The sequence below is a fragment of the Engystomops pustulosus genome, chromosome 3, assembly GCF_040894005.1.
Source record: "Engystomops pustulosus chromosome 3, aEngPut4.maternal, whole genome shotgun sequence".
In the NCBI taxonomy this organism is placed as follows: domain Eukaryota; kingdom Metazoa; phylum Chordata; class Amphibia; order Anura; family Leptodactylidae; genus Engystomops; species Engystomops pustulosus.
In genome coordinates this window covers 57,418,537-57,445,183 of record NC_092413.1, presented here as the reverse complement: position 1 = coordinate 57,445,183, position 26,647 = coordinate 57,418,537, and the positions used below count along the sequence as shown (strand labels likewise).

At 37.3% G+C, this 26,647-nt stretch overlaps 1 protein-coding gene across 9 annotated transcripts in view; it reads left to right on the top strand.

The window, feature by feature from the left end:
- UTRN (utrophin) overlaps positions 1-26,647 on the top strand; it is a 457,412-nt gene that overhangs the window by 419,808 nt on the left and 10,957 nt on the right. For all 9 annotated transcript variants that reach the window (XM_072140867.1, XM_072140861.1, XM_072140863.1 and 6 more), the window contains 7 exons: positions 9,079-9,215; positions 11,315-11,353; positions 11,483-11,548; positions 14,628-14,693; positions 18,918-19,076; positions 20,812-21,055; positions 25,679-25,787. In XM_072140867.1, coding sequence (XP_071996968.1) covers positions 9,079-9,215; positions 11,315-11,353; positions 11,483-11,548; positions 14,628-14,693; positions 18,918-19,076; positions 20,812-21,055; positions 25,679-25,787 — 820 coding nt within the window. The remainder of the gene's footprint in view (positions 1-9,078; positions 9,216-11,314; positions 11,354-11,482; positions 11,549-14,627; positions 14,694-18,917; positions 19,077-20,811; positions 21,056-25,678; positions 25,788-26,647) is intronic.

Below are 26,647 nucleotides of genomic sequence, written 5' to 3'. Positions count from 1 at the left end.
ACTGTAACATTTATTAGTCTTGGGGATCATATGGCAACAACACTAGAGTTTGAAGCTGCCCAAAGATTGAATAATTACCATTGATCACTGAAATCATTGGAAATGCGTTTCATGTAATTGTCCACCCAATTACATTGTATTGTTTATTCTGCATGAAAGATTATGCTACATTATTAGCAGCATATTGCCACGTGTTAACTGGTGTGCTGCGCCGATTACAGGGAAGAAATTATGGGGGAGAAATACGAACATCATCAGTTTCTTCTCGTCATTAGACTTCAGTGATTTAATCTGTCTTTCACCTTTTACTCCCTTCTTCAGGTTAATTTATACATATAATGTGATCCAATCTATTTTGCACGAATAAATCCCAATCTATAGTACTTTCTGTACGGAATGATAATGTAGCGTTGTATATTCACACCAAGGTCCTTTGTATTTCTTGACTGCTCTCGGCATCACATGACTATTCTTTTCTTCACTCCACTTAAATCAGAACTTTTCATTCCCCAGTGTGATCTGGAATTGATTTGCACACCACTTAACAGATGTGGATGTCATACTTGAACAAGCCGGCATCAATGTCTGTCTCTGGCAGTTTGAAAAAATATCCCACTGTCTCAAATTTCCCTTTCTGCATTTTCTTCCTGTGCATTTAACTCTCTGTAAGAGATGTTAGGCCTTTTATTTGCTCTCACGTCATGTGGGTAAAAATTAGCCACAGTCTCATGATTATCGATCACCGATTTTTCTCGGTGTATGTCAATTAGTAACCTATGCTTATTGTTCGGATTTGCTCTACAGTCATTGTGCCACACATCCAAGACCAAGTCTTTTATGTTGTGTTTAAGGCTCTGAGTTTGCTTTGAAGGTAATTGTTTCAGTAATTAAAGAAAATCTACCAATAGATGTATATTGATAAATTACCACACTTACACACACATTACAGAAAACATGAGAGAGTGCACAACCCATGTAAAGCGTAACTGTAAAGTTACTGACAAAAATATTTATAGCACAGATGGAGATAGCCTTTGATAACAATTCTAACCTGTACGATGCTGCTGACTCCTTCCTATCCTGAGATGTATCTGGTATATTTAACATTAGATACAGAGTCAGCTATTCCTGATGTATAGGTTGTGACATAAACTTATGGCAATGAAGCCAAATCAGGACAACATGTCTGTAATTGGCCAATCTGAATCTGTGACTCATCACATGCTTGTGACATCGCTGAAAGTTCCCTTGCATCACACAATGTACGTTCAAATGATGCAGGACAGCTTGCGTGTAATTGGCCGCCCTGAAGCATGTGATGAGTCACATGCTTGTGACATCACTACAGGTCCTATAGCCCCTCTCAAGAAGCCTCTTGTTGTCTCTAGCTGAACTATATGGTTTCTCATGGCAACCAGATTCAGATAGATAATTAGAGTAAATTAGAGAATTGCTTATTTCGTACATGGATTAAAAAAAAAAAAAACTATCTCTTGGCCTTACGGCCAACTGCATTGGGGGTGAAGAGAATATATGTTCAGTTTTGCTTGATTTTCTAATCTTACTATATCCACAATGGTAAGGTGAAGGAGCATATAAAAATTTTAATGACCTGGAAATTTAATTCATTCATAGGAAGTGCAAGTTGTTTTTTTGACCAGCTAAAAATTGGCAATAATACATTGATGTTGGTTCTATCCATTGATTTTCTAAACTTCCACCTGCCCACCAATAGGATATCTTTGTGGAGATATTAATAGGGCATATGAATTTGAACTTGTTGCATTTCCTTTTCTCTTGAGGAGATAAGCCCTTACTAAGTGATGGGTGAATTGCCTTCGGCTAAGTAATTGTAAGACCAATTTTCGAAAACATTGTCACATGTTTCTACTGGAGTAAAACTTGACTTTTTACCAGATCATTATTTGAACTGACTCAACAACAACGACGACTGCTTCTTCACTTTATGATCCACACATGAACATTTTGACATTTTGGTTTTCAGGCCCAGTGGTCCCTTAAATTCTTTGATCATTTCACGTATTAGCAAATTTTTGGACGATTACGTTTTGAGCATCTTATGCACCAAACATGAAATAAAACATCTACCGAATGCTGCTTATATTATGGTCTGCTTAACTTCTACGCAGCTGAATTTTCCCAAAACTCCCAGGAGCACATGATGCTGCTGAAGAACGCTATATTTTTTTTTAATAGTATTAAAAGAGAAGATATACATTTGCAGGATGATTGCCTTATGGCAAGACAGGCTATAAATGACTTATTTCATCATTTAGTAGCTTGGAAGAAGCACTTAGCACTCGTAACTGGAAATGATTTCCTTGTCTATAAGTGGAAGAGAATTTTTTCTACTTAACAGTTCTTAGGGCTAGAATGGAACTTTTCAACCTCACTAAAATCCACTTATTTTGTTGTTATGCTTGAAATCCTCTAAGGCCATGCTCAGCGCTTGTCTCCCAGAGGATCGATCTGTAGAAGCTGTAATTACTCTTGATGTGTTATTTGTACAATGACGCTGACAAATATTGTATCCCCCATATCTTGAAAGGCAACATGTCAGGAACTGTTAGTGCAGTCTCTGCTTTACTTCATACGTCATACATAATAAATGATGCTTGCAACTACTTTTCACATGATGGATGGGCAATAAATATTGTTGCCCCCATGTACAGAATAAGAACACACGGCAGAAGGAAAACTGCTGCGCTGCCCAATGTCCATACATATCTTTATATGGGATATCTTGTTAGTTAGTATCATAACTACTAATTGATATTTTCATACAATAGTTGTGTATGGAAGTAAACAAGTGACACTATATAGAGACCTAATGGATCTGAGTTGCATCGACAGCAGACGTTGCAGTTATAGAACAATAGCAAAGTACTTAAAAGTCAATGGATTTTGCCCTGATCTCACATCAATAGTGTCACATTTTTTTGAAAAGAAAGCACTAGACAGCGGATAAGTAGTCAGACAGCAGAGGGCAACTGAGGGAAGGAGGAATTATATTCTTTGTGTGATAAGTGTTAAATGATTATATAATATATACATAATATATCATTTCTAAGGTTAATATATTATATGTAGATGATCTTCTGATATATCTAGTGTATATATACAGTATACTTCTTTGTAAAATTGATGTCTGCTATAATATTATATTATGTTAATTATGTGAGGCTGTATTAACTGTCAAGGATCGATGCCATATGTGGTATTTATCCAAATTGTCTTTTTTTCATTAGATTTTATCCTTAGATCCGCGTATAAGTATATAATACAAACAATATCTTTAGGAAAAGGACTGTTTTTTCTCCATAGTTGTGGATACTGCTCCTTTAAAGTAAATCTACCTTCAGGTTTCCAGATTATTAACTATTAACACTGCTGGGTAGATTAAGGTAAAGGATTTGTTCACTTTCAGCAAATATTTGCTAGTGTTTATGTAATAAAAAGTTATACAATTTTCGAATGTACTTTCTGTATCAATTACTTAGAGTTTTTTAGATCTCTGCTTGCTGTCATTCGATAGAAAGCTTCATAGAGATCTGTCCCAGGTCACACAGGTGCACGGCTCTTTGATTACTTTTGGTGATACTAACACGTTCTCCTACTTCACCATGGACAGATTTTCATGAAATGAAGCTTCCTATAGAATGGCAGCAAGCAGAGATCCAGAAAACCATGAGGAATTAATAAAAAAAAGTAATTGTATAACTTTTCATAACATAAACAATATCAAATATATTTTAGTGTAGCACAAGTGCTTTGGGGGCTTCACAAAGCTCAGGATATTTCACTTCTCCCCCACCTCCTGCTGCCAGAAATCTTGCCGCAGTGCTGGCAGTCCCAGGGTTACATACAAGATAGGGTCCGAAGGTTTGTTCTTAAGTTGAATTTGTATGCAAGTCAAAACTGTATATTTTATAATTGAAGTTCTAGACAAATATTTTTCTTTTGCCCCAGTGACAATTGGAGTTTCAAAATTTTTGCTGTAATTGGACCAAGAATTATCAATAAAACTTCATTACAGACACCTTACAGCTGATTATTGAAGTCTGGGACTATAGTAAAGCATCCAGAGAGCTTCACCAGAGGTCACAGTGGGCAGAGGGGTCCGTCTGTAACGATGGGTTGTCTGTAAGTCGGGTGTCCTTAAATAGGGGACTGCCTGTATAGAGTATTAGCTCTCTGCTGCCATGATATTTCTATCAGACAGATGGAGTGAGAATGGAGGCAGCCTGGAGGGACTCTGGTAACACCCCCTGAAGTACTTTTGCTTAATTTGAATAAAGTGAAAGTTACATTAAGTAAACTAAAGAAGCAAAGCTTCAAATAAACATATATTTCACACTTCTAGGATCTCCCCAGCAGCAATAATAGTTAATCAAGTGAAAATCTGATGATAGAAATCCAGTAAAAATGGTGATGATGCCAGCAGGGTATTGATTAACATTGGCAGCCATATGGTGATAGTGAATTTCATTTATCACTCCAAATACTCTTCCATTTCCAAAATATATTTACATCTAGTCATATTCTGTATTCATAGTAATGTATTGTAGGTAATACAGATAAGCTCTGTTTTTCAGTTTTGCTTCTTAGTGTTTTGTCTATATGAACCTCTCCCCCGCCCTCACAAGGACGAAATGTACTTATCCCTCAATTAGTGCATTGAATTATGTTGTATTGTCTTTTAACAAGCACTTCCTCAGTACAGAGGCTTTTTTTGGCAAGCCAACATTTACTAATGAAGCAAAACATCAGCTGGCTCAGGTACATGTTCCTTATCCGATGATTACTGAACAAGGGAAAATGGCAGATAATCCTAATAGCTGGGTTGTTGTTGGACAGAACATTTCCTAGTATATATCTAGTTTATTTCAAGTGGCAATAAAGTGTAATCTGTATGTAAGTCCACCCAAATATATATGTAAATGAGCTGAAAAATGGAAATGGACAATTGGGGAATTTTGCAGAAAGAAATACAGTGTTACGTAAAAATGTTTCCCATTAAAGGGGTTGTCCACTCCGAGCAAATAATTGATATAGTTTGTGTAAGGAATAATTATGCAATTTTCCAATATACTTTCTCACTTGCTGTCCTTGTATAGAAAGCTTCTATGTTTGCTTCCATTGAATAGAAATCTGTCCATGGTCATGTGATGTCACACAGGTGCACGAGCTGTTATATCACAGAGAGTAATCAGAGCCGTGTGATAGCAACGACTTGTGCGCCTGTGTGACATCACATGAAGCTTTCTACAGAAGGACAGCAAGCAGAGATCTAGAAAACTGTGAGTTTACAAATAGTATATTGCAAAATTGTATAACTTTTCCTTATACAAACCATATAAATTATTTGCTCAAAATGGACAACCCCTTCAATGCTAATTAGATGCCCTGTCAAAAATTCCTCTCAGATTTTATAGGTTGTATATTAGTCACAAACAGAATGTCACAGTCTGAACCAAATCCCTTCAATCATTATATTTAATTTATATTATTCCTATTCCCTTCTGTAGTAAAATGGGAACACTGAGACACAGCTGTCACTACAAGATCTGCAAGATTTGTACTACCTATATGCAGTATATAACAGAAATCATAGCAAATATCAATTAACCCCTTAACGCTCTTAACGCTATATTGCAGCAAACTCCCACCGCTAATAACCGCGGTCGGTGCTTGCACCGATCGCGGCTATTAACCCTTTAGTTGCCGTCGGCATTTAAAAGGCGATCGGTTGCCATGGTAGCCTCGGGTCTTCGTGTGACCCGAGACTATCTGGCTTCTGCAGATTCTGCAGAATGAGCTGCAAAAATGCCATATATTGCAATACAGAAGTATTGCAGTATATGGTAGGAGCGATCTGACCATCTAGGGTTAATGTACCCTAGATGGTCTAAGAAATAGTGGAAAGAAAAAGAAAAAAAAAGTTTAAAAAATAAAAAAATTTATAAAATATTAAAAATTCAAATCACCTTCCTTTCCCTAGAACTGATATAAAATCACAGTAGAACAGTAAAAATCCCAGACACATTAGGTATTGCCGCGTCCCAAAATGCCCGATCTATCAAAATATAAAACCGGTTACGGCCAGCGGTGACCTCCGAGACAGGAAATGGCGCATCACATCACATAAAAAATGGAATAAAAAATGATAAAAATGTCGCACAGACCTAAAAATGGTAGCAATGTAAAGGTCGGCTCATTTCGCAAAAAAATGACACCTCACACAGCTCCGTGCGCCAAAGTATGAAAAAGTTATTACCGTATATTCCGGCGTATAAGACGGCGTATAATTTTTAAAAAAAACAGATTTGAATTTAACATGGTCCTTTTTTTAATTTAAATTCTTATGACATGCAGGTATATAGCAGGGAAACTGTCGCTCATAAACAGGCATAAGGCATACAACAACAGCATTACCATCGTCCATTTTACTGTAAATGTTACCATACTGTACGTTAAATTTTTATTTTATTAAATATTCCATGCCATGTACTCAAAAGCGGGAAAAAAATTCCAAATGCAATGAAAATGGTGAAAAAACGCATTTGCGCCATTTTCTTGTGGGCTTGGATATTACGTCTTTCACTGAGCGCCCCAAATGACATGTCTACTTTATTCTTTGGATCGGTACGATTAAGGGGATACCAAATTTGTATAGGTTTTATAATGTTTTCATACATTTACAAAAATGAAAACCTCCTGTACAAAAATTCTTTTTTTTGATTTTGCCAACTTCTGGCGCTAATAACTTTTTTATACTTTGGTGTACGGAGCTGTGGGTGGTGTCATTTTTTGCGAAATTTGATAATATTTTCAATGATATCATTTTTAGGACTGTACGACCTTTTGATCACTTTTTATAGATTTTTTTTTATATTTTTTAAAATGGCAAAAAAGTGCCATTTTCGACTTTGGGCGCTATTTTCCGTTACAGGGTTAAACGCATTGAAAAACTGTCATTAAAAAAACCTCATATTTTGATAGATCAGGCATTTTAAGACGCGTCGATACCTGATGTGTTTATGATTTTTACTGTTTATTTATATTTATGTCAGTTCTGGGGAAAGGGGGGGGGGTGCAATTTTAGGGTTTTTTTATTATTATTATTTTTTTTAACTTTTTTTTTTTTAATTTATACTATTTTTCAGACTCCCTAGGGTACTTTAACCCTAGGTTGTCTGATCGATCCTATCATATACTGCCATACTACAGTATGGCAGTATATGGGGATTTTCCTCCTCATTCATTACAATGTGCTATCAGAAGACCCGAGGCTACCATGGAGACCGATGACGTCACGGGGAGCGGCGATCCCAGGTAAGATGGCGGCGCCCATGCGGCCCTATCTTTTTGAGGCTGCCGGCAGCTTTGCCGGCAGCCATCACTGTGAAAACACCCGCGATCTGTGCTAGCACCGGTCGCGGGTGTTACCGGTAAGCCTTTGCTGCAATATCTCCATGCAGCGCGACCCGACCGCCGCCGTGAATACAGGATTACCGGCGTATAAGACGACCCCAGACCAGACAGAAGATTTTTCTGTCTTCAAAAGTCATCTTATACGCCAGAATATACGGTAGCTTCAGAAGATGGCAAAAAAAGTTTTTTCTTTTTTGTACACATTCGTTTAATTTTTGAAAATGTATTAAAACACACTAAAACCTATATAAATTTGGTATCACCGCAAACGGAACCCACATTTGGAATTTTTTTTCAGCTTCGTGTACATGGCATGTTAAAATAAATAACATTACGGGAAAGTAAAATTTGTTACACACAAAATAAGCCCTCACACAGGTCTGTACACGTAAAAATGAAAAAATTATGGATTTTTGAAGGTGGAGAGCTAGAAATGAGCGGAAAAACCCTGCGTCCTTAAGGGGTTAAAACATTTAGGTTTATGATGACTATTAACAAATTAAAATATTTGAATGTACCTGCCCCTAAATGGTTAGCATGTTACAGTCACCTATAGCTGGTGATTATCCAGTCTCAAGTCCATCTTCAGATAAATTAAATGATATCAACACCTTTGCTCTGACATTATCTTTTCTATTTCATTTGCTTTCTAAATACACAAACATTATCATTTGTGGAGTCCTTTTGTTGTGTAACTTGTATAACTCCTTCACATAGCTTGTTGTTTTGTTGCTTCTAACACTGATCTTGCAGCAGACTATTCTCTCTCTCTGCTGTCGCTTTCCATTGTCTCAGGTAAAGGAGATGATAAACAGCAGATTAGGACATTCAGAGGGGGAGCTTTAATGTTTTCAGAGAGGGGATATTGCATTCACACGAACAAGGCTTGCAATTTCACGTATAAATGTGAGAATTTTGGAGTAAGATCTTGGCATTGACTTAGACAAAGTGTTATATTGCCTCTATGTGGGCTGATTTAGAAAGAGTAAATTGTTAATAGTTTCATTTTCACAAATATTACATTTGATTTGATAAAGAATTATAGTAAATATGGCAGTCATTTAATGTCAAACTATTTAAAGATTCATTATTTGCATAGTTCTTAGTGCCTTCAGGCTGTTGCATCTTCATGTTTGTTTAGTTTTACATTGCAATCACTGGAGATTAGCATCTGCACTTGTATCTCGCTTTGTAGGTGGTGTTCATTTTGTTCTAAAAAATATGTCTTAAATTTGCTAATTAAATATTGTATGACTAAACCAGATGCTATTAATGAGAACAAACCTTTTTTCTGGTATCCTAGGTGGTTGTATTTCCTTTTTGTTGTAAACTTGCTGTTTTTGCCTCCTTGAAATTGGGACAGAGCCAATTTTGTGATTCTATTTTTTGTCCAGGAGTCAAACTTCTGTGTTAATTATTATGCAGATTTAGTGGAACACTGTCAATGTGCTAGGCTGGAGGACTTCTCTTGCCAAACTTTCATTATTTAAATTGCTCTGTCTTCCAAATCCATCTAGTGCAGTAGGTCCCAGCTGATACAATGCAAAATGGCTCTAAGCCAACGAGCTGAAAAGTTACATCTGCTTGTATAAATGTCTTATTCCATTTTTTTTTTCTCTCTAGACAACATCGGGTGAAGATGTCCGAGATTTCACTAAGGTGTTGAAAAACAAGTTCCGTTCCAAAAAGTACTTTGACAAACATCCAAGATTAGGATACCTACCGGTGCAGACTGTGCTTGAAGGAGATAACATGGAGACGTAAGTCAGCTGTTTGAACTAACTGTTTTATCAAACCACCATCTACATGTAAAATTCAGGATTCACATACTTTAATTTTTATGACAATTTAAAGGTAAACGACTACGAAGAACATTTGCAGGATTACAATGTATGTAGCAACGGACCATATAAAAGAAATGCATTCTACCAAATAATTGTTTAATATGGTTATAAGGTTGTTACAAAAATATATGGTTATTTTCAATACCACCATATTTTTTTGCATTGTGTGACAGGCTTTAATTCTAATTCTGTCATAGTTGGAATCAGCATATTGAGCACTCTTAACAACATAGAAATGATTCCAAATAGGTTTTCAGATGGGTGCTTATGGACTGGGGCAGAGAGCCTGGCACTGCTTATCTTCTCCTAAAGAGATGAAAATATTCATAAAGATTGGTTAGGAATAGTAAGAGAGAGAAATTCCACCTGTGCCAGAATCAGTGGAAGAATGGTGCACATTTACTAAGACTAGTGTAATGCAAGGTGCACCAGATTCATGAAGAATGGGTGCCAGAAATCATAAATCCGGCGCTCCCTGTAATGGCCCGACAGAGTTCACTAACTTTTTTGTGGTGCACCTTTAACATCGGCCTACGACACACTTTTATCTGACTTTGCATGAGAAATCAAGCGCACGGCCAGACTGAGCTCCAGAACGTCCCATAATTTGTGCCGCATGACACATTATGTGCAGCTGCATCACATAATGGTCGTGTGCAACACAAAAGTATCTAACAGTCTGACAGAAAACTGATGACGAGGGCCTTTGTAAATGTGCCCCAATGTCTGTAAAAAGATGGTATGTGTGTTAAAGTGGGGAAAGGTCTTCTTTTAGTTGGTCATATAGGTGTAGGAAACTAAATTATTTTGTTACTTTTTATCCAGTATTTAACTATTCGGTATTTCAGCGTTCATTCCAAATTATTACAAACCTGTATACTTCCCATATTCACTTCAAATCACATATTGGAATCATGCATGTACTGTATATAACCATGGCACAAGTCAGAATAAACATTTTCTGCTTAAAGGCAACCTGTCAGCAAAAACCGACCTGATAAACCACTATGAAGAAGTTGTCAATTTACACCTTCCAGATCATGTTTCCACCATGGGCCAACATGGTGGCATCATCCAGGAAATCGACTTCAAATTGAGATTTAAAATGGTTTAAAGTCATGGAGGCAGAGAGCTCAGAGCTGAAGTCTAGCTCTCCTTACTTCAGGACCGTTCTATGATGTGAGTTACATCATACGCCAGATTTCACAGAACCAGTAATGATTACATAGAAAATAAGTATTTTGAGGGGAAAAACTTGACTTTATACAATCAGTATACATCATGCTTCAAAAATGATTTTCTGGATGATATCACCTCACTGTGGCTTGAAAGAAATATCTGAAATGTGTTAAGCTACTTGACAACATACTGCTAGTGGTGTATTAGCTCAATGCCTGCTGACAGGTTCCCTTTAAAAAGGGCTGTCTGAGGTTAGAAAAATATAAAAACACAGGTCCTCTTTAAATGGCAGGAGATGTTGTCTATACTATCTTAATAACAAATGATTATCTGTACAGGTAGGTTCAGCAACATCTGGATGGTGATAATTACTAAGAAATACCAGGACTATGTTCTGATTTCATTACTGTTTACATATTCCTAAATTTTATTCACAGTCATTTCTTTGGACACGCTTCTGGTTTTCTCTGTATTGTTCCATACTGCTATTATCTCCTGGCACAAAGAGGTTCTTCTGACCTAGCTTCAAGCTTCATTGAGCCTCATTGCAATTCCTGGCACATTTATTAAGTAAAAGATTTATTATAGCAGTTATCGTGAATGAGATTGCCTCGGACTGCAAGAAAAAGAACAAATGTGCTGCATTACTGCTGCAGGATGTTTTCACTGCATTAGTAATCTGTCAGGAAACCTGCACTGGAGCTTCTGGGTTTCCAACTGCTCTCAATGTATCCCTCTCCTGGGCTTAAAAGAGGTTTTGGACTTTTTGTTTTTCTGCTGTCGCTGTTATGGCATTAAAGTTTTTCTCTCTTGGTTTCCTCCTTGTTCTTTTACAGCCCTATTACACTCATCAGCATGTGGCCCGACCAGTTTGAGTGAGTATAATGTCAAGCTTCCCAAGTCCTGCTCCATTACTTCATGTAGTGTAACATAACTCAGCTGTTCATCATACAGTATTTTTGTATATACAACATTTTCATAAGTTATTTTTTTATTTATTCTAGTCCTTTGCAGTCCCCTGAACTTTTCGATGATGACACACATTCCAGGATAGAGCAGTATGCCTGCAGGTAAGAATATAGATTGTATTATGAACTTCATATAAGATGAATATGTTGGACAGAATGGAAGTCCTCACATCATGAACAAATATTATACAAGGACTCTGTCTGCTGGCTGAACTTCAGCACCAGCACGGTAACAGTATCGGCGCTGAATTTCGCCCAACAGACAGGGAGTCCTTGTATCATATTTACGTTTTCCATCTCGTACAAGGTGTGCAATGCGTTGGACCGGGCTCATTTCTCCATGGGCTGCACATATTCGTGTGCAGCTGGCCTAAGGCTAATTTCTTATGGACACAAATGTAGTTGCTACCAATACTACCTCTGATAACTAGAAAGAAGAGCACCAAGCCCCTTTGTCATAGTGCAAATCTTTTTTATGCCTCTATATTATATTAGTAAGATCTTCCAAGGGCATTTCAAACTTACACTGAAAATTTTTTTTTATAAATTTCCTATCCACATATAAATGAATTAAAGTACATCTGCCATTAGTTTGACTGCTGGTAGATGTTCAGAATGACATGCCCGTTCTTTATGCAATAAGTGTAACTAATTTTAGTACATGAAGAAAGGGTGTGCTTGCAGAGAAAATGACAGAGAAAATATACAAATTTGCCGGTGGTGATCAGGCTGGCGTCACCCAAGTGCCTCTTGACATTGCGTGCTTTTAATTTATTCCGCCCACTGCTGTGATCATACCTCTTGCTCCTGGCCAAGGAGCTAGGAGCCAGCCCTGTGACGTCGGAGAGCCAGGACAAGAGTAGGGAGTATCCACTCTAGGCCAGAAGCAGGAGGTAAAATCACAGCGGGGCGGAATAAATTAAAACCCAGTGATGCCAACTTGTTTATGTATAAAAGCACATAAAATTGCACCAAAACTCTGGCCAACATCCTTTCCACCATATTTATTGAGTGCAGATACTTTTCCCACATCATTCTGAAATGAGTGCATTGATCTGGAAAGGGGTGCAGCTTCCAACAATGCCTGCCTACTAAAAGGTGGTATAAATATAGAAGTGTGACACACACACCATGCAGAGAATTGTCTATTACTTATGTTAAGATTAATAAATTTGTGGTCTATGAGTTTATTCTGGTTCCAATAAACCCTGTATCAGGACAAGTCAGCCTGTAATAGAAAATGTTTTTTTGCCCATTATTTCCAGATCACAAACCATATAACCTTTTACATCCATATCAAATTAATGGTTGGATTATTTGTTTATGCTCTGTGTTATCAAATATTATACCTTAAACATTCAGTGAGTATTAGCCTTCTTGTCGAAAGACGAAGCATTGGTTATTGTAATACTTTCTTTTGGTTTAGTTTTTGCGTATAGATTTTGAAATAATATTTGTAACTATTAGAACTTTCATCTTTCTTCACTATACAATCTGCTACATTACCCATAAATATTGAAGAAATGCCTTTGGATTAGTAACGTACAGTTTAAGTGGTGCAAAAAAATATATGATTTTACATACTTGAAAACTCACAAGTTGTGTGAAAGTCTTTGATTTTGACACAGTTGTACACAGTTGCTTTGTGTCTCTGACAAGATTGTCATCTCTAATTCAGTTTGAGTAGAAATGAAAAGAAGAGGGCGTGGAGGCAGATAAAACCGCAGTTTTCTACCAAGCTGAAATTCAACACTTATTTACATATTTATTAAAAAAGAAAGAAATTTGTTTGCCGTTCATCACCGAACAACCGTCAAAGAAGTTTACTTCAAAGCAGAGACACTTGAAATCTAATTTACATCCATAGGCTCAGAAAATATCACTGCAGTTGAAATAAAATTAATGGTTATACATTCAGTTTCTTGCAGTACCCACAAATATAGGATGGCTTCTGCACATTTTGTATTAGTTCATAAAAAATAATTCCCTACTCAAAATACTGTACATGCAGCTTCTCTGACTCCATTATCCATGTGAGTAGGTGGTTAAAAGGACAGCAACTGACGATAACCATTGTGATTTTTATGAATACAGTAAAGGATCTCAATATGTTAAAGAGTCTGCACTACTTGGTTATAATGCAAAATTATTTATTATTGGTGAAAAAATTTCAGTGTTTATAAAAGACATTATTTTGCCCCCCTCCCCCGGGTGTATGTATGGGTAAAATGTAAATATGTATGAACAGAGACATGAGTGCATATTAATTTCTAATCAAGGTCACTATCCATAGCAAAAAAGTAGAATACACATAGTAAGCTAGAGACTTAGGAGTACAGCTAATATTGTCACCAAGAGGCAGATTAAATCCAATACATAGTAGAAAACGTGGTATGGTTGAACACCACACGTAAGAGGAGTACAATTTCTGAATTGAGTTGTAATGTAGTTGCATGTGTGCAGTATGCTAGAGTAGGTTCTTGATATTCTCTCCTAGTGTCTGCTGAAATATATACCAATTAAATAAGTAAAAAACACTCACCACAAATGAAGTCTGTACAGGTGTGTAAAGCTGGTGCTATGAATTGTGCACTGTGGCATACCAGCACATCACATGTTGTTAACGGTTAATGTAAGATGTCTTAGTGGATTTTTTCATTTGGGAAATGTCTCTTTACCAATAGTACTAAGTTTGTAAAAAAAAAGTCTAGTCTAGTACCAGACTTCATCTAAAAATCTTAGACATCAACTGTTGACTGCTCTTTAAGGGATAAGATGAAGATGAGCCTACAGAAAATTTGTAGTTTTAAAGGAGTTTTTTTTACAGAATTACAACATTGATAATTAATAATAATATGTAATTAGGATAAGTTATCAATATAAGACTGGTGATGGAGTCCATGACTCCAAGGAAACAGCTTGAGATTACGTTGTTTTGTGTAGGAAAGTGTCACACCACTTATTTGAAATTGCTGTAAAATCTCATCAATCAAAAGTTATAAAATCTCTAGCAAGTTGCTTGGTCATAAAAATTCTGAAGCATCTGTCAAGAGTGATTCCTGCTAAGTTTTTGATGTTGAGAGACAAGATATCATTGTGTGGCTCTACCGTAATGCGCTTTTCCTTATAAACTATGAACAGTTGTCTTTGGAGATTAAGAACTATCTTTTTCTGTCTTCAGGCTGGCACATATGGAAAGGAATAATGGTTCTCTATTTACTGACAGCAGTTCTGCCACTGGAAGCATGTAAGTAATACAATTTACCACTCATTATTATAATGTAATAACAAAGCGAACCCAGCATTGAACATGCCATAGTTCCTATGATGTTCCGAACTCTTAGTGATACCGACATGGGACTTGTGTGCTGGTATTGAAATCTACGGCAGGATATATGCCAGGTCAACTGTAACCTGTGCCAGTTTTTTGCTTGCGGTTATAGTAAATATGGCTGGACTCACAAAGCCGACTTTTTCAAAACGGAGAATAAAAGGCCAAAAGTTGCAAATTACATTGGCCCTTCGCTCAAGCTTTCATTGATAGAACCTTAGGGTAGTTTCACATTGGTATGTGTGTTTGCACAACTGTGGCGTTTTTGTCTCTGTTTTGCTTCCATTTAGTCTCCGCATCCGCAAAAGAACTGAAGGTTTAACATTGCTTTGAAAACATGACACATGGGTTTCTCAGCCTCATCAGTGAAAAAAAAACTGTCGTTTCATAAATCTTTTTTTTGCGGACCCATAGACTTCTATTGACTTATGTGATCCACATCCATTAGAAAGATAGGACACATTTCATAATTTTTTCCACGGACAACGGATCAGTGAATAAATAAGCCAATGTGAAAACACCTATTTAAAATGAGAGCTTTGTGAGGCATCTGTGGAAACCACTAAACCACGGATATGGAAAACTACGCCAATGTGAAACTACCCTTAAAGTGTACCTTCCTTAGTAGACATTGGATGATTACTCTAATTAATTTTTTCCTTTTTGCCTATTAGCCCCCATGAATAGAGTTTAGTAGTATAGTAGTGCTCTATAGCTGGGAGAACCTCATTAGGATTTTCTGCTGGCAGTATAACTAGTTTTTTCTTTATGTTTTCCATACATATTCATGAACTATAAATTAATCATCTGGGGATATTACAAACCTCTCTAATCTTCTTTTGCAAATAAGTGTCCATTTGAAGTTTGGAATTGAATTTGGCTCTTCAGGCTAATGAAGGTTAATAATCAGAGTGTTTGTCTTGTAATTTAATCTGCAGATATCAAAATTTTAGAATAATGTTGGGTGACAGCGTCATAAATAAATGCTTTGCTGCCGCTTAGAAGTTAAATATCCTTTAACAGCTGAAAAGTTTCTTACATTACATATGACAGTGGCTCAGTATTTTTGTGATGAACATATCACTACATTAATGGGGCAGCAGGTGGCCTTCAGTTCTACCAGGAATTATGTCTTCTCATAGGAATTCCTATTAGTAGATGTCATTTTAAATGACAGGTTATTCTGCTGGCCAAACCTACACGGCTGGTGAACAGCTGCCCAGGTATTTCTCAGTTATCACATCATAGCATAATAAATCTACTGCTTTTGTTATCATATTTTAGCTCACATTGCAGACCTATATGTGTGGATGTTTTATCCTTACAAAATTCAAAATGGATACAAAATACTGGATATCTTTTACCCAGTAATATCACTACTTTTGTCCATTGACTGTATCCGTTTTTTGCAGCTGTACCAATAACAGGTGATGGACAGATGTTTAAAGAGAAAGCCTAGGCATTTTTCACATCTCTCATAGCCCTTTAAGACGCATAAATCAATTTTATTTGTCTAACCGATAGTTTGAAGAGTTGTAAAGATTATTTTCTGACTCTATCTGCTGTAGAACGTAATTTCAGTCACGGTGAAACAATTCTGGAGAATCTTGCCTTAGAATTTATACATTGTTCATTACATTGATGTTCCTCCCAGAAATTTATCAATGAATTGACAACTGGGTGTTAGCATTCCTCTTATCAAGGTGTTTTGTCATCATGGTTACACTATGACACTGCTGTTATGTGAAAATGAAGGGAATCCCTGCATCATACATCTTTTAATGTTGATAAATGCGCCGTAAAGGTGTCTGATGCTTCTATTTTCTTGAAGTGTGTGGAGGGGAGCAGGATTACCAATATTCATCTATTAAAAGTTCTGCCTGGCTTTTTTGAAATGTAAAGTCCCCTGGTTCAGAAATGCCTTTTACCTCATTAGCAGTCATTCCTGTACATAATGGCAGGAGGTAGAGGGACATGTGATCTTTCACATATATGACCAATCTTTCAATGCTCTACCTTCCAGAACCTTATGATTGAGTGAAGCAATTTCTTTTTATTTTAGAAAAAGTGCAGAAACTTATAGGAGACTTTGTAATATTCTTCATTAATTAAATCAACTTTTCTGTGCCTCCTTTCTGCTCTTTCTAATGCAGTGAGCAGTGTATCTGAAAGGGAGCTGTCAACTTCAGACAGATAAGGGGGCTAATGATTAACTCTTTCCATATCTAGAGAATGTTTTAATTCATGATTCAGGAGATTATCAGTGGTGTGAGGGGTAAGCTGACGATTTACATAAACTGCTTAAATAAGGATGAAAGGCAGGGTGAAAAGGTGAACTCATGAACTTGTTTTTTTTTAATAATAGTATATTAAAAAAAAGTTTACTATTATCATCTGCACTATTAATGTCAGTTTATTTACAATTTAATGTATGATAATTTGGGGCATTATAGCACCCATTGGGATTTCATGTTACATTTTTATGGTTGTGAATAAATAAAATCTGCCTGTTAAAAAGCAAATCAGGATAGTCAGGAAATAGCAAACCAGAACAGCTGGGTGACAACTTAGGAGGCTGTAACTATTTCCAAAATTGTCACCTTTTTATAAAAATAAATTTACAGAGAAAATGTTTTAAAAGAGTCAACTGTGCAAGAAATAGTATGAGTGGGAGTTTCTTTTCTTTTGTATTCTAACCCACATATACTCCATTGCATTTAATAGTTGCTATTTATATCCCATTCCCTAGATTCATTAGTACTGCTACAAATTCCTCTTCGTAAATAGCACAAAGAAGCTGGAATAAGAAATGATGCTCCTTTCTCGCTGCCTGAATCTTTCTCTTGTTGATCCTACATCCTACAATTTATTGAAGCATGGGCTCCTAATAACCTGACTGTCTCTTGCTCTTCCTTCTTTGTGCAATTAAAATACTCTTCATGCACTAATTAAACTAACGGAGCCCATAAAGGCAGAGAAGTGAGTGTCTATTATCCCCGGGCCAGGGTTCTGAGCACTCGTGCAGATCCCCTAGTCAACTTAACATTTAATCATTATTAAATATATGTGGGGGTTGTATTTAGTGGCACCTCATTGTGGAAGAAGGGATCAATGTACTGCCTGATGAACACGGCTGTACAATCACACGTACTTAAAAGAGAACTTTTAAATCTCTTCTTAAAATTCAAAAAGGTATTGTGTTTCTCAGCCTTATGGTCACTTCACTGATTCTCTCTGCAGTTCTTGAGCAGTGCACGATCATAGCATTCACTGTTCTGCCCGGTGGTGATGCGACAGAATTGCAGGGAGAGCAACAGTGACGTCACCGGCTCCCTGTACACTCTTTAGGCAGTGCCAGTTGAGTCGGCGTTGTGATTAAATTACTTTGCAGCAGAGCCCATTTGATTATTTAAAAAAAAACAGTTTCCTACTAAATGTGACTGTTTTAAGATATACTAAAATAAGATTACAGCAAAGGGGGACGGGACTGGAGATGAATAGTAATCATTTACCATCAGGGAATCTGATGGTAGATGTCCTTTAAAGGTGTCTTACCAGGCTTGATTGTTATTCCCTAGAATAGGGGATAACAAGCTGATCAATAATGGTTGGTAACTGCCCAGGTCCTGTCCTCAGTAATTTCTTAAATCGGCATTGAGCATGTGTACTGTTGCTTCATTCAATACTTTGTACGCGTCGTAAATCGCTGAGATGAGTGTTTGGCTGTTTCCGCCACTCCCGTTCACGGTCTATGTTGAGCAATGTGCCTGGAAATTTCCAACACTCCCATAGAATTATATGGAGTGGCAGGGACACATGCTCATCGTGCCACTGCATCAATTAGGGAAAATGGAACCCTAGTTTTCTTTACCTGAAGATGAGAAATAACAGTCAAACCTGGAATAATCCCTTTAAAACCCATCCTGGGCTTAGGAGTCCAATAAACAGCCCTACAGGTTGTTGATTGTTTTCTAGAGACTGATGCAGTGGTCACTTATTCCAGAATAGTAAGTCTGAGTGAGTCCATGGATGTGGTAGTAATCTCCTCATTTCCTAAAGGGTGAGTGATGAAACTGTTTTGGGTAATTTTAAGTAAAACCTAAAGGGTCCTTATCATATTTTTTATCATTTTTTATTCAGTGATGATGAACATGCCCTGATCCAGCAATATTGTCACACCTTGGGAGGAGAGTCACCTTTATGTCAACCACAGAGTCCAGCTCAGATCCTGAAGTCAGTGGAAAAGGAGGAAAGAGGAGAGCTGGAGAGGATCATTGCTGACCTGGAGGAAGAGCAGAGGTATATACTATATGTTGATCCCTGTGCATTACACTGGAAGTGCTGTATCCTAGGTAAAGGAAAGTTTCCATTTAACATATAAGCATGAGACTTTCCTCTGCATAACACACTCTTCATAAGTTAGAAATGAATTATGTAACATTTTTAACAAAAAGATAAGCATAAGACCAGGCACTGTCTGCAATAGAAGATGCGGTGTACATTAAATTATAGCTCACCACAGTACGTTCATTATGGTTGAATAACTTTTGGGGTTGTTTGTACTTGTACACAATGGAAATAGGAGGACATCTTTGTCAGTGTGTCAGTGGGGTGTCAGGTTAACAATGACAATTGTATTTTAGTTACCTTACCTTTTTCTCCTTTCCCTCCCGCTCACTCGCGTTGTGCAGTGCTATCACTTTTCATAGCCTTGCTATTTCCTATGCTTTTCTTTTTGGTGTTTCATACGTGAACATGAAACTTCTCTGTGCAGATGACCTAATTTTGCTGAGAAAATTTGTGTTTTAAAGGGGTGGTCTGCTCCTATGGGGGCATAGATTATCCATAGATTATAATGGAAAATCATTTGAGGGTCTTCTCAATGGTGTGGTCTTCTGGAGAGGCTTCACTGGATCACTTAAATTACTGCGGCTGCAGTGGCAGTCCCATCCCCAGCCGATGCTTGAGATCTGGGAATTCTCAGGAATCTCCAAAACATCTTGGTTTACTCCTGTTTTTAGATGCCAGCAACAAAATCTTACTTTTTGTGTCAATTGTTCCAATCCAGCATATGTAGGGTAAGTTCTCTCTGCACAAAAGCAACTGCACATGTTCCCTTTGCCATTTAGCCTACACCTGGATTCCTACTCCTTGTCTGAACAAAAAAACAGTTATCAATTACAGTGGGAGATTTTGGCAGGACTAGTAGATGAGACCTATGAATGTCCCTGTTGAATATGGCAACTAAATGAATACTTTGTTGCAAAAACAGATATTTTTATGTAAATTGGGCTACTCTCAAGGCAAGGTTTTCAAAAACTTGTGAAACTGCCTTGTCAAATAAGGGTACTTGGGCATCACAAAATGATGTAACAGACTTCCCTTAAATAGGTACTTTAATTGTTTAGTTGTGGTAAACTAAGTCTGTTCTGGCCATGTGATAATCACACAGATGCCAGAGCTCTATATCTTTTAATGAGCCGCCCATGGAAGCGGCATCCATAAAGAATTTAAAGGGAATCTGTCAGCAGAAAGTGACCTAATAACCATTACCAATTTGTTACCCAAGATACCTTTAAGATAATGTTTCTATTATGGACCAGCGTGGTGGTATCATCCTGAAAATCAACTTTGAAGTGAGATATAAATTGGCTGTATAAATTCAAGGAGGCAGAGAGTTTAGCACTAAAGTCAAGCTCTCCCCACCTCAGAATGCCTTCATCACTGTTACTGATGGAGGGACATCACTAACTGACTCCACTGAAGTCTGGTTTATAATGTCAATCACAGAATAGAAAGTGCTGATCACGCTCCGCCTGTGACTTTATACAGTCACTTTACATCTCACTTCATGAAAGAAACATGAAAGGTGGTAATCTGCTTCATATTAGTAGTGGTCTAATGGGTGAATGTCTGCTGACATGTTCCCTTTAATGGGAATTTGGCAAAACTTTCACCATGAAATTTTTGCATATCAAATTGATGTATTCTATTGTTCAGGAAACTATAATTTGTACATTATACATATTAACAGAAACCTACAGATTGAATATGAGCAGCTAAAAGCACAGCAGTTAAGAAAAGGAATGAGCCCTCCATCTTCACCTCCTGACTCTTTGGCATCACTTCAACATACATCCGAGGATGCAGAACTCATTGCTGAAGCAAAACTACTACGACAGCACAAAGGACGACTTGAAGCCAGAATGCAAATTTTAGAAGATCATAACAAGCAGCTAGAGTCCCAGCTTCAGCGGTTACGCCAGTTACTGGAGCAGGTACGGCTCATACAATATTCAATAAAACGGCAAACTATAGATGATGGTTTTCTGTTTTCTGCAAAAGTTTATCTCCTATACATCATATCAATGGTGTTCACATTGCTTTGACCATTAAAAAAACCATTAAAAAGCTATTTATTTTTAATTTGTAAATTAGACAGTAGTAACAATCATTTTCAGCATCTTTTAGATTTTTTTTATGGAGACTTTAAATCATGTGACAAAAAGATGTTGTTTTTATTTAGACATTTCTTACAACTATTTTGCAGGCATCTAGAAATCTAAATATTTCTCTCTTTAACAATCTATCAAGTAAATGACAGCAAACTGGTCGCTATGGGCTTTGCTAATATAATAAATCTCTATATAGTGCCATCAAATTGCAATATTTCTTCTTAGTAATTTGTATATCTGTTCCTATTAAAGTCTCTCAGTGGATTTATAGAATGAAAGTGTAGGTATTTTATGTACATCATCATGACAAGTAGAAAATGATAAGGCTTTTAGTTTCTTGCTCATGAACATTTTGTAATCTTTTGATATATCACTGAGCTGAAAGGAAATCTACCATCAAAATCAAGCATGATAACCCAGGGGCACAGATCCAGGCGCCGTAACTGTGATATATATAGTTATATTTGTTATCTATGGCCTCCTTCCTTCTAAAATCAACTTTTAAAATTATGCTGATGGCTACTCTATCCCCTTTGTGATCTGGTTTTACAGGCTGTTGTGCTGAGGGAGCAGAGGAGAGGGTGAGACAGTGTAACGCAGATCACAGAGGGGTTAGCATAGCCCTCAGGCTCATTAGCATTATTTTAAAAGTTGATTTTAGAGGGAAGGCCACAGACAACAAATACTGTATTAGAAGATTACCACCGTCACATCGCCTGGATGTATGTGTAAGTGTCCCTGGTTTGTAATGCTTTATTTTGATAGTAGATTTTCTTTAACCCTTATATAGCTGTAACTCAGAGATTTCAGGCGCTGAATAGCATTAGGGTGCAATAGTTCATACCTTGGCTCCTGTATTCAGAACAAATGTCACCTGCAAAGGTGTTATTGTCTTGCATCTAGAGTTGAACTGGCCTGGACAGAAGAATAGGCTCCCAGTTCAATAGAGTCCAAAATAGCTAGCAAAAGACAGTCCCTTATAAAGCTGACTTTTGACCTAATCACTTGCTATTTCTGTTAATTGTTTTTTGTGTATAATTTGCATAATTGCTTTGCATATTGATTTCATGTGATTTTTCATACACCATCTGAGAAAAGCATGTGATAGAGAGAGAGAATGCTGAGAGAGTTCTGGAATACAATGGTTTTGCAACATGATTATAAAGTAAAAAGCAGATTAAATGCTGACAGGACTCCGAGGAGAGACTTTGAGAGTCTGGATTGTGTTCACTATCTTCCTGAAGAGTTCTCTTAATATGTGTTATGAAATCCTGCCACCATGTGCTCTTCATCTACATAGATGACCAGTGGACTGTTACAGCGGTTATTTTATCCTATGTGCTATATATAAACTACTAAACCTAAACTTACATACAAGAACTGTGAGGCCAGTGATGGTCTTCAGAGGACACTCCCTACTGCATCTTTGTAAAGCATTCCTAGCCCTTAGTAGTACAATCTCTGGAAGCGTCGCTAGCCGGTGGTTATAGATTTATGCGTTATTTTGCAGCATTAGCTGAACAAGTGTCTCTTTGCTAGTTCATGTTAATGGCTGTATATTCATTTATTCTCTGCAAAACCCACAGTTACGGGCTTAAGAGAGTGTGAGGTGCTTGTTACATTGAATCCTATTTCATATTTGCCATACTTCTATCGTGGTTTATGTATTTATGCAGGTTATTTTCACTGCTGTATTATTGCTCAGAGCAACTGACAAGGAAAATATTGTAAATGATCACCTAGATACTGCAATAAATATTGTATGTTTTTGTTAATGTTTTTCCTTAAAACATAGATGTCTTGTAATATCACACTATACTAAAATGTGACTTGTACGTTCAATGTATGATTTAAAGGACATCTACCACCAGGATGAACGATTGTAAAGCAAGCGCACTGATATACTGGAGTATGCCTCCTCTGGGAGGATCTGCTCTTCTTTTAGCTTCTTATGCTCTGTTTTTTTAAGGCTTGTAAAATTATGCAAATGAGCCTAAGGGGCTTCAGACTCAATAGGTGTTAATCGAGATTGGAGCCCCTTGGGTTAATTTACATAATGGTAAAAGCCTTCTTTTGTAAAAACCAGGGCATAAGAATCTAAAATAAGAGCAGATCCTGATAGAGGGGGGCACACACTAGTATGTCAGTGTGCTTACTTTGCACTCCTTCATCCTAGTGGTTGAAGTCCTTTAATTTTGGTTCATTAGGCAATGTTTAGGCTGGAATATGATGGTCTAGTTTGTACAGTGGCAATTTAGTGGGGTTTCTTAATACTTAATTCATGATTTCCTAAAGCTCATGATTGCAGTGTTGCATATAACCTTATTTAATGGGGTATTCCAGGAATAAGCATAATTCATATTCAAATGGGTCAGTAAAATATAAGCTAATATGTAATTAATTTTAATTTCAAATTTTGCTCCCCTTAGAAGAAAAATGCTGTGGACATACACTATAAACAATGCTACTGGCCCTTTAATCAGTACTTTGATTTTGTCCCAGTGAAGCAGACGTAGGACTGAAGATGGCTGCTGGTCACATGTCCACATTACATGTCCACATTACATGTCCTGCACTTGCCTGGGCAGGTCATGTGATCATCACTATGTTTTGCTGTAATCAGTTGCTTGTAGTGGGTTTGATGTCACTGAGGGGGAAGGCCCTATCATGATTTGAGGCGGAGCTATCATCAAGGAGGAGAGAAGCTTCAGATATCTGTGCTGAGGGGTAAGTTTATGGAGGTGAAAAATAAACCAGACTGGATATGCAGGGGGAATAATGCTGTCATTTAATTGGGCTGGAAGGACAAGAGGAGTGTTTTTACATGTGGCTGTATGTTAGGGGCTGGAGGAATATAGTTGCATGGCACTGCAGTTAGAAAGCTAGATGGCCAGGTGGGATGCACTTACATGGAATTGCATGTTAAGAGGCTGGGGGGACAAGAGAGATATATTTACATGGGACTATGTTGGAAGCACTGCACATTGCACAGGTGAATTCTTTTTAACTTTGCTTGTTGGTGTATTTAAAGTACTAATCTTGGAATTGAAAAAACATGTCTGCTTCCCCCCATAAACAGGTAATACATGGTATTGCAGCTCAGCTACGTTAGGTTTTCTACAACAAAAACTATAGCTAGGTGTGACGCTGTTTGTGGAAGAAAGCAGCAATGCCAAATAAAAGACAGAACAAGACAGAACCTTTAAAGGGAGGAGAGCGTTTTTTCATGTAACTGTATGTTGGAGGAGAGAGATTTTTTTTTTAGATGTAGGGGACAGGATGATGATGTACATGGGGGCAATCAGCACATGGCTGGGGGATATATTTTGCACTGGTACAGGTATGCAAGTAAAGTATGTGACACATCCAGTATGGCCAGTGTTGTGGTGAGACTCTATCTCAGTGGGGCAATTTGCAGTGATAGCAGCTACACACACATCATTGCTATCGTAACAGAGCAGGACAGTCTCTTAGAACATCACTGGGAGTACAGCATGAAAGAGAGGACTGAGGGCTTGTGAGAATTGTAGTATACTGTGGAGGGCATCTTGGAGATAAGTCTGCCTACTTATTTGTGAATCATAAAAGCAAACTATTTCAGCTCCATTTTGTGATGAATGACATTTAATATTGTTGTATTAATTTATTTATAGTATTATAGATTTTTGTATCAGACATTCATATTCATGCAATACCCCTTTAACTAATTTACCTAAATTATTAAATTCACCATTGTGAAGCACAAAATTATCCCAGACCACATACATAATAATGAATAATGTATCATGGATTTTAATAAGGACCCCTTGACTATTCTTGACCACCAGAGGTACCAGGTATTAAAGATTCAGGAGCACTTCAAATTTTCTTTCTATTCCCCACAGCTGCTGAGATATCAGTCCCTGTATATGACCATTGTAATTTTCTCCACTGTCAGAGAGGAGGTGCTAGTGCAGAGGGCGTGTGTTAACACTAACACACTGAGAAGATTATAATAACACACACCGACTTCTCTGCTCCAGCACTTATAATGGTCAGATACTGGGACTGATAGCTCATCAACTGTGGGGGCTAGAAAGAAAATTCAGTGCCCCTGAATCTGTGAAGCTAATCTCCATACACGTGAGGTGGTAAAAGGCCCTCTTTAACAACTAAGACAATGTAGACCATAACCGCTAGAAATATATGGATAGATGTCTATAATCAAGTGAAAGCATTTTGCTTTCCTAGCCTTACTCACAAATACCTTTGGAAAACCTAAATGTTTTGAAATATAATGAAATATAGTAAAACTTGCATGTAGTCATTTACAACTGACTAAACGTATAAAATTGTACATTTTGTGATTAATACATTTTTTCTTGCTAATATCTAAATTTTGCATATATGGTCCTATTCACAAGGGGATTGCTTTATAAATGCTGTTTTGTTTTATTTACATTCCAGCCGGAATCAGAATCCAGGGTTAATGGAGTCTCTTTGTTGGTGTCACAGCAGCCGCCAGCTCCAAGATATTCGGCTGACCATCATTACAGCTTACAGTTTCAGCAGACAGGTGGGAAGCAGGTTTACTAGAGTGATTTATTTGCCACACATAAACAGCAGCTGTTGTCAGAGGAACCAAAACGTTTACAGATTTTCTAATTGAGTTGGACTGTCTAGAGATTAAAGCCAGTCTATTTCAGGCTCCTCTTAAAGCTCCAGTATGTTAAAGTGGATTAAGCTTTGTATAAAACTTATCATGATTTATGTGTCTTATATCAGGGTCGTTAATGGTGTTGTTAAGTAGACGTGTGATCATTAAGTTTTATAGATTATGATATGTAGTGACCTATTTGCTTTGAAGGTGTTCTTAAAGGAAACCTATCATCAGAAATCTACCTATTAAGGTAGATCTGATGCTAGGTGTCTAATAAGCTACTAAACGCTAATCTAACTTTACCTAATCCAATAATGCTTTCTAAGCTAAACTTTATCTAACTTTAGCTAATATGTACATTTTCCAGAGAGTTTACCTGAGTGTGGAGAAGCCTTTGCTCCCACTGCCAGGAGCAATATTAGATAGATATAGTTTATCTTCGCTGAGAATAGGATAGGGGTGGGTCTTGCTTTGGTGCACACCGGAACTTTGGATTTATACAGTCTCATACACTTGAAAAAGGGGCCTCCAGAGATCCTGAACCACTTTGTGATTTTGTGACTAAAATTGTTCCTTTACAATAACCACCATCCACGTCCTTCTGAGTACCAGTTTGCCCCAAACCAAGACCACCATCACCACGTATCATTTACTACAATAATACTCTATGAGTGCTTTGTCTCCTTTTGCCTTTTTATCTGTCTAATCTCAGAAAGCATTATATAATTAGGTAAGGATAGATCAGGGTTTAGTCAGCCTGTATATGTCTTGCTGCA